Source organism: Pithys albifrons, chromosome 4, assembly GCF_047495875.1.
Source record: "Pithys albifrons albifrons isolate INPA30051 chromosome 4, PitAlb_v1, whole genome shotgun sequence".
Taxonomy (NCBI): Eukaryota; Metazoa; Chordata; class Aves; order Passeriformes; family Thamnophilidae; genus Pithys; species Pithys albifrons.
Window position 1 is genome coordinate 91889221 of NC_092461.1, and position 9324 is coordinate 91898544.

General features: G+C 45.7%; 1 protein-coding gene across 1 annotated transcript in view; it reads right to left on the minus strand.

Moving 5' to 3' along the window:
* TEX10 (testis expressed 10) overlaps positions 1–7238 on the minus strand; it is a 57611-nt gene extending 50373 nt beyond the window's left edge. Inside the window, exons 1-4 of the mRNA XM_071554970.1 lie at positions 7155–7238; positions 6482–6682; positions 3042–3230; positions 1563–2269 (exon numbers count right to left, since the gene is read on the minus strand). Of these exons, the coding sequence (XP_071411071.1) occupies positions 1563–2269; positions 3042–3221 (887 nt within the window). The 5' untranslated portion in view covers positions 3222–3230; positions 6482–6682; positions 7155–7238. The remainder of the gene's footprint in view (positions 1–1562; positions 2270–3041; positions 3231–6481; positions 6683–7154) is intronic.
* Positions 7239–9324: the final 2086 nt, after the last annotated feature.

Genomic DNA, 9324 nt, shown 5'->3' on the forward strand with positions numbered 1-9324 from the left:
TGTTTCACCAAAATCTAGCTCCTCAGAAAAGCGGAATCCAGTTCAGATGACACCAGATGTAAAGTTTATTTTCCTAGACCTTGGATACAATGCTGTTACAGGGCACAGTATATCACACACTGCATATCACTCAGAGCACAATACAAGAACCCTCTGATATACAGTGGTCTACAATTGGGTGCTTCTGAACACAAAGATGAAGTCAATAGACCATTTTGGGCTCAACACTGAACCTCACCCGTGGCTCAAATAGGCTTCACCAGTCTAGTTTCCAGATGAATTTTACCTGCAGCAGATATTGTTGGTCATGGCTAAACACCAATGCTACCAATCACTTTTATGAGAATAAGCTGCACATTTTACTTAGCTTAGTATGTTGCCTATACCTACCACAACTAATGCTACCTACAGAGAGGAAGCCTAGGAAAACAGTAACAGGTGGTCTCGTCTGTCTCTCCATGGCAGAGATGGAAAACACCTGCTAATTCAGGCCAACACCTGTGGCATTCAAAGAGAACACCTCTTCTTCTGCGCTTCATTTATTCAAAGATAGGATGGACACAGCAATGGAATAGGCAGTAGGTTTTATACCCTTTTGTGCCACTGACCTCCTAGATGAATTTGGTGCAACCTCTTGTTCAGTCTTCTCCAGCAGTCAAACAAGAATTGTGGTTTGTCTTCAAACCACCTTGGTATGTACAGGTATGTAACAGCTTAAGTGCTTCCATTTTTCAAGTCATTATTCCACATGTCCTACCAACAGGTATGTAACATCCCTAGTAATGCATTACATGGGGATGCCAAGGTTTAAAAAGCACCATAAAGAGTGGTGGGAGGTACCTCTCTAGCAGGTGAATCAGAAAGGAAGAAGAGAAATAAAAGTAGTTGTTTATTTCTCCCTCAACTTCAGCTCACATCTGTTTAGAGTAGTACTAAAACCCACATGAACCCTTCTGTGACTAAGCACACTACACTTTCTTCCATATTCATCAGCATGTCTCAGACGAGACATCTTTTATCCACAGTGAAGATACAAACCCGTGATGTGATTAAGAATATCTAGACTTGGAAATTCAGCAGAACTTCATACCACCAGACACTTCTTACCATGCTGTACTTTTTAAAAGGAGCAATTTTCAAAGAAAACAGACTTCTAATCTTATGATAGACTCTTGAAGGTAAAAGCACAAAACATCAGTAAAATTCATTATCACAAACAAGCTTACATTTAATTTAAAGTAATTTGCCTGCCTGCCCCTAGGCCTGTCTGATATCCTGCAAAAACCTGCAAGTTGTCAGTTTTCATTGCAAAAACACCTTAATAGAGTTGGTCATCCAAAATTGTTATGAATAGCATAAAATAAAGTCTATGTAACAGGAAAGTTCATGACAGACACATAGCAGTTACCTGCTAAGTACTTCCGTATTTTCAAGCCTGTGCAGGAAGACCACACATTACATTAAGTGTCCTAAGACACAGCTAAGGGACAATCCCACAACAAAAAATTAAACTGTGATCACACAGCTGACATTAATTCCCCAATTAGCTAACATTTTCTCACCTCAGTCTAAATGATGAGTTGATCTTTGGTCGTAAGCCACCATTTTCAAACAGTTGTATATGTTGCTGATTATTTGCATGGAGCTTCCAACTTATACATATTGGGTTCCTCAAAGAATGAGGGCTGTCCTTTTGCTCTTGAAGCCCTTCATCCTCTGCTTCACTGGATCCATCTACCACTGCTTGGAGAAACTTTTTGAGCCTGGTAAGTACATTCAACCTCCACTGCTGAGAAGTTACTCTGCGATTTGGGTTAACCGAGAGCATCCAGGAAAGTTTATCCCTGCTTTTCAGTCTTTTTGAAAGTTGCTGGTGAGAAATAAGCTCTACAAAATTCTTCAACAATATAACGCTGCGGTCTGTAAGAAGAGCTGGGTATGCTTCCAATAAAACGTCCAAGACTTTCAATGAATCTTCCTGAATTCCCTCACTGATATGAGTCATGGCACTAGAGAGATGGGCACTTACCAAAGGAAAAAATGGAGCAATCTGTTCCGCTCTTATTTTTGAAGCCAAGAACTGCAGCAGGTGAACAGCTGCTCTTCTGACACCAGAATCTTTGTCTGTAAACACAGCAGCCACCTCACTGATAATGTTTGAAAGGTGTGCATCAACTAACACTGGGTACTGAGACAGGAGCTCTTTGAGTCCAAGAAGTGCATTATGCTTAACCCCAGGACTGTAGTGATGCATCTGTGAAAGCAGGTCCTAAAAGGAAACAAACATATATACTTGCTATCATTATTATTTGAAGCTCTTTGAACTTCCCCCATCTATTTCAAGCATATTTCTCTTTAACACTCAAAAATACAGAATCTACTCTTACGATGTACTTCTGTTTCTAACAGAAAAATATCTTCAGAACAAACACAGCAGTAGTTTAGAGCACAACAATGAACAAATCATCAGAATTCAATTACAGGAAAAACAAGATACTATGACTTGTCCTTCAGGTGATTAAATACTCCTCATTCAGAAGTTTATGCACAACCCTACTGACCCAACAGAGAAATGACCAAAACTCTTGTTCTCGGAAGTAGAAATACAAAATCTCAGCCTCAACAGCTTTCGTCAGTTTAAGTAGAGAGCTGCAAGAGACAGAAGACAACACAAAGGAAGGAAAACGAACCCACCCCTTAAAAAAAATAAGATTCTTTAAAAACATCACTTCAGGATGTCTGCTTCTTAAAATCTTGTCTTCAAGCTATGATCCAAGGCTTTCAAAAAATGGAACGTTGATCACAGATACTTAAATCAATGTGCAATTGGTTTTTCATACTGATGAAAACCTTCCCCTTGGGTTACACCCAGCAAACTGAGTCATTAAATTTGTGGGTCAGATTATTGACAAGGAGGACTGTATTCAGATACCCTGCTGGAGTTTTTTTAAATATTTTTTCCTAATCTCTGGTAAACACAGTAAACCCAGATGAATGACAAGTAATGTTGTGTAATTTCAGAATGCAGTGTCACACTATACCTTTATGTTAAGTTTCCTATTTTGCGTAGGAAGCACTCCATCTTCTTTAAGCTGCTCGGGAATTTGTATGGCCTTTGTTTTGAAGGTAGTATCAGTTGCATTCTCTAGTTTAGGCTTTTTTTTCCCAACTTTAAATTTCACTTTCTGGAAATCTTCCTGATGTTTCCTTTTTTTAGTCATTCTGATTCTCTGCAAAAATAAATTCAAAGTTTTAATTTGATTAAATGCATAACAAAAAAACCGTTTCCACCAAAGAGCACCAACTTCCCAACAAAGGCTACTGCTTTTATTCTTTTTTCTATGCACAAACTCGTATCCACTCTTGAGGCCAGATGGTAGACTAAACAGTCATGCAGACTGATTCTGTGCAGCTGTTCTAGCGTCCAGAAAACATTCTGCTTGCTCCTCTGGCTGTCTTTGCTTTGAGAACTGTTTTACTGAAAAAACATCACCAAAATACCTGCACCTGCCACTGCCTTATCAGATTTGTTAGTTTTGTTTTAAAAAGTTCCTGCCAACAAAGCAGCTTTTTACACAACTGACTCTTGTCAGGCCAAGAAGCTCAGCAAGCTGCTTCATTTCATTTGTCTGTTGCTTACCCAGTCCATCACTAACAGTGCACAGACTGCACAGGGACAATCACAGCTTTAATCAAGCCTTCACCTGTAACAGCAGCACACAGGAAACTTGAGGAAATCTCCACTACACGCTGAAAAATCCATTCTGTGCATTTAAAAACGATAACTGTGGGGCGGGGGGTGAAGGAAGAGGCTAAATGGGCACACGTAAAGAGTAAATAGAGGCTAAAAAACAAAGTCGTATTTAATAAGGTAAAAGAAATAAGGTAGTATCAGTCACTATACTTACAAGCTGCAGACATACCAGAATAGAGATACAATAACCAAAGCAAATTAAAACCCATACAAGTTTCTAAATGGCTTTTTGGCTTTATCTCCTTGGATAGTGAAGCACTCTTACTTCTACCAGGTTAAAAAACCCCTCCATCAACACACCAAAAATCCCCAACAAACAGTACATCACAGGATCCCTTATTAAACCTTCTGGGAAAAAACCCAAAACCCTAACAAAAAACACTCCAAATCAAATCCCCAACAATACAGCTGACCAAACTTCAGAAATTTCAAAATTACATATGCAGACAATTATTCTTTTCTCATGGATGTAATCATCATTCCCTCTAGAATTCTAGAAAATAGAATTCTACAGCCCATTTCCCAATGGACTTCAAGCTGAAATTTGTGCTGTACTTGAGTATTTCACATCATCAAGATAATAATTCAATGTTTTAAATAAAACTGTCATTTTCTATTCTTTGAAAACAATATAAACAACTGATCACACAAACACTTGACTGCAACTGAATTTCTGCTTTTCACATGCTAGCTTAAAAGGTTATATGAAAGACCACTTCAATTGAAGTATAAATGTAGCATAAGTAACCTATCAACTCAAGAGGCTTTTAAAACACTTGGGGTTTGGTGCCAAAAAAAGGTCCTTTAGTGTCCAAGTATAACAACCACGGGCTTATGAGCTTTTCATTTTTACCACATGCAACTTTCAGAAAAGAACTACATTTTTTACTGCTTTATATATAGAAATGGCTAGAAGGTTATGACATGAAGCTTTTCTCTGCTTACAAGGCTTGCTTTAATGGACACATCTGGGAAGCCTCACTCTATATGATGAAACATTTGGCTTCCCATTAGCGTTAATACCTTCACAATACAGGTGTGCACACACCTGAACAAAATCAGTCTTTTAAAGGATGAGGCTTCTAAAATATCCTTTCTCCTACTAAAACAAAGCAGCAAGTTTACCTTGCAGTACAAATTCGGGAAATAATTTATTGGTAATTTAAGCCCATCCATTTACAATGCACAGGTAATATGCTAAATCAAGATATAAAAGTTATAAAACATAAGCCCGGGAAACACCACACATTATGTAATAAGACATCTGGTAAACTCTTTACAGATTATGAAATTACCCAACTATTATAATTGAACTTTTTACTGAAAAAACTGTTGCTTTTTACTTCAGCTGCATCTCACGAGGAGAGACTGGGAGCTGGACCTGTTTAGTCTGAAGAAAAGACTGAACAGGGAACTCACTAATGAATACAAATATCTCAAAGGCAGATGCCAAGAGGATGGTTCCAGGCTCTTTTCAGTGCTGCCCAGTGACAGGATAAGGAGCAACGGCCATAAACTAAACTACAAGAAGCTTCACCTCAACATGAGGAAGTTTAAGTTGGATATCAGAAAAAAATTTTTTACAGAGAGAGTAATCAGGCATTGGAATGGGCTGCCCGGAGAGGTGGTGGATTCACCATCCCTAGAGATCTTTAAATGCAGATTGGACGTGGCGCTGGGTGCCATGATCTAGTAAATGAGCTAGAGTTGGACCAAGGGTTGGACTCGATGATCTTGGAGGTCTTTTCCAACCCAATCGATTCTATGATTCTATGATTCTATGATTCTATGAAGAACTTTACACTGAGGGTGGCAGAGCACTCAAACAGGCTGTCTGGGGAGGTTGTAAAGTCTCCCTCTCTGGAGGTATTCCAAACCCACCTGGACATGTTCCTCTGTAACCTGCTCTGGAAAAGGGGTTGTACATGATCTCCACACATCCCTTCCAACTTTAATCTGTGATTGTGTGTATTTTCACTTGGCTCTCCTCCAGCAGGACTGAGCTAAGTGCACCTAACAGTTTATGCACTAACACGGATTTTACAACCCAAATCATTAAAACAACCTCAAAGTGATGCAAACTTCCTCTAACACAAAGCTGCACGCCACACTTTTTAGAAGCCACTTGAGGTGTCATTCAGTCACCCAGGGAAACAGAGAACCAAAAGGAGCAACCGTTTCACCTGTAATTTCACTGTAGTGAAGGGCCTGGAGAAAAGGCAGCTCAGGGGTGACCCCACTGTCCTCACAGCTACCTGAAGGGAGGCTGCCAGGTGGGGGTTGGCCTCTTCTCCCAGGCAACCAGTGACAGCACATGAGGCTTAAGCTGTGCCAGGGGGAGTTTAGGTTGGACATCTGGAGAAATTTCCCCACAGAAAGGGTGATTAGACATTGCAATGGGCTGACCAGGGAGATGCTGGAGTCACTGTTCCTGGTGTTTAACGAAAGACTGGACGTGGCACTCAGTGCCATAGTCTAGTTCATTTACAGGTTGGACTGGATGGTCTCAGAGGTCTTTTCCAACCTAACTGATTCTGTAATTACTTCCTCGCAGGTCTGAGGCCGTATCCTCAGGGAACCTCACTACCTTGCTCAAGCAGCCTGGAAAATCCGGAGAAACCCGAAGGCAAGGCACACGCCCTAACTAACTCCCCTGCCCTGACAGAGATTTCCCCGCGGGCGCTCTCTCTCTCTGTGTCTGTCCCGGCGCAGGCCATTGGTACTCACGGGCGCTCAGGTCACTCCGCGCGGCTCCCGCGCATCCCCCGCGCCGGGGCCGCTCCGCCCGCCCGGCCGCGCCGCGCACGCCGGACCCGAGCGCCGGCTGCTCCCGCGGGTCTAGGCGGGCACGCAGCGCTCCTCGCCGTCCCGGGACATCCTCCGGCTTCTTCCCCGAGCGCCGCTCCCGTCCGCGCCGCTTCGGCCGCTCTGCAGGCGTTCAAATAAAGGCGCGTCAGTGCCCGTCCGGCGCCGGGGAGGCCGCGGGTTGGGCTGCCGGGAACTGCCGGGGCTGCGCGGGGGAAGGTGAGGCGGGAGCCGGGGGGAAGCCGCCGTGCGAGCTTGGGCGGGGGCGGCAGCACAGATGCCGCTGGTTTCCCCGAGAGCGGCACCCAGCCCGCGGCGGCCGCGCCCGCCTTTCCCCGGCACCGGGATGCGCGGAGAGGGCAGGGAAGGGAGGGTGTGCGGCAGGCAGGCACAAAAGGCGGGCGGCCCTTGGCGCAGGGGCCGGGCGAGCGCGGCGGCCCCGCGGCAGGGCCGGGCCGGGCAGTTCCCCGCCAGGACCGGGCAGCTCCCCCGCCGGGATCGGGCACCTCCGCCCTGACCCTCCGCCCTGACCACCCCCCCCCCCCTCCCGCTCCTTCCCGCCCCGCCGGGCCCCGCAAGCCCCACGCACGCTCACCGGCCACACGCGCGCCCGCGCCGGCCCCGCTTCCGCCCCCGCCGAGAGCCGCGGCCGGAAACGGCCGCCCACGTGAGCGGCGCCGCCCCCGGTGCGCGCCCCCCGCCCCGCGCGGGAAGGAGCCGCGCGCTTCCGCCGCGGCCGCGCGCGCTGGCGCCGCCTGGGGGCGGGGCGGGCACGGGGCAGCCCGCGCGGGAACCCGCGACACGGCGACACAGCGACACGGGCGACACGGGCAGCGCCTGCTGCTGCTCGGGTTTTGTAAGTATGGAGCTCTTTTCGTATACAACTTCCTCGCCAGGGAAAGGGAAAAAGCAGGCACCAGTCTCTGTGGTGACCAGTGACGGGACCCGAGGGAATGGCCTGGAGATTGTGCCGGGGAGGTTGAGATTGGATATCAGGGAAAGGTTCTTCACCCAGCGGTGGTTGGGCACTGAACAGTCTCCCCAGGGAAGGGATCACAGCACCGACCCTGACAGAGCTCAAGCAGCGTTTGGACAGTGCTCTGGGGCACAGGGTATGACTCTTGGGCATGGTCCTGTGCAGATTTAAGGGCTGAACTCGGTGATCCTTGTGGGTCCTTCCAACTCGGGAAATTCTATGATTTTGGGACGATGTATTTCCTTCCCATGCAGTGGGGCACTCTCCGGTGCGGCTCTGGCACTACAGCCGGCGGCGACCAGGAAGTAACAACCAGTACTGAGATAAGCGCAGGTCCTGTGAGGAGCAGTGCGGTAGCTGCGGCTGTTCGGCCCGGAGGAGGCTCAGGGAGGAACTCACCGCTCTCTGCAACTACCTGAGAGGAGGTTGTAGCCAGGTGGGGGGCGATCTCTTCTCCCAGTCAACCAATGACGGGATGAGAGGAGGGACAGAGTCTTAAGCTGTGCCAGGGAAGGTTCAGGTTAGAGGTCAGGAGGAATTCCTTTACAGAAAGGGTGATTAGACATTGCAATGAACTGCCCAGAGAGGTGGTGGAGTCAATGTCCCTGGAGTTAAGGAAAGGCTGGACGTGGCACTCGGTGCTGTGGTCTGGCTGACAGGGTGGTGTTCAGTCATAGGTTGGACTCCATGATCTCAGAGGTCTTTTCTAACCTCACTGATTCTGTGACTCTTTCAGTGAAGGCATGGCAGAGCCAGCATTAGCACTTAAGGCTTGACACATAAACCACCAGGCATTCTACGCACTTTTGTACACTCAGATGAAGTTTGCTGCTCCAGAGGGGTAATGAATTCCCAAGTTCAAAGGAGTGCACAACCCTAGGAGACCCAGGAAGCAACACAAGAGAGGGATGTTTCCATACCTGCCTCGAGCAGAGACAGTCACAACTCACACCTGACAGTTACTCTGCAGTTGCATGCTTTAAACTGTTCCTTTCATGTCAACTGACCTGTCAACACTCCCTTCCCCTTTATGCCTTCTGTGAGGAGTAGGAGTTCTGCACTTTTTTGTTAAAAATCACTTCTTCAAAGCTTTCTGGTTTCTAATTAAAATGTAAAAAACCAAGGTAAAGCTTACAGAAAAATTAATTCACTCTTGGTTACATTTTTCTTGATACTGGCTAACTTTTAACTCCATTAATTCTCCTGTTACTCCAGATGTCTGCCTTGTTGTTACTATGAGAAACCAAAATGTATAATGTAAAATACAGTCAACAGCATTGCTTAAGCATCATCACTAAAGGTAATGCCTTTTTCCTTACTCTACAATACTGGCACAAGGAAAACATTAAAATCTATTTTCCATTAGCATAAGAATATACAAAGCCATCACAAAACAGGCAGACACAGAACAAAATAATACAATGTTTTTTCAACCTCTACTTGTGTAAGGAAAAAAAGGGGGGAAAAAAGGAAAATAATTCTACAACTGCATAGACTATGTTGGACTGTGTTCTCTGAAAACATTTCCAGAAGCAAACCCTTCCTGACTCTTCCACAGTTCAGGTTTCTCATCTGTCTCTGAGAAGTACAGCAGCACCCTGCAACACACCATGCAAACCATATATCACTGTGCTACAGATTCAGGGGTCTTTTTCACCATGCTCCTCATGCACCCAAGGGAAATAACACCTCAATTCCAAGTTATTTCAACTTAATTTTAACTTTATTTTCACTAGGAATGATTCCACAGTAAGAGGAAAAAAAAGCTGTCCCAGAGATGGCCACTTAC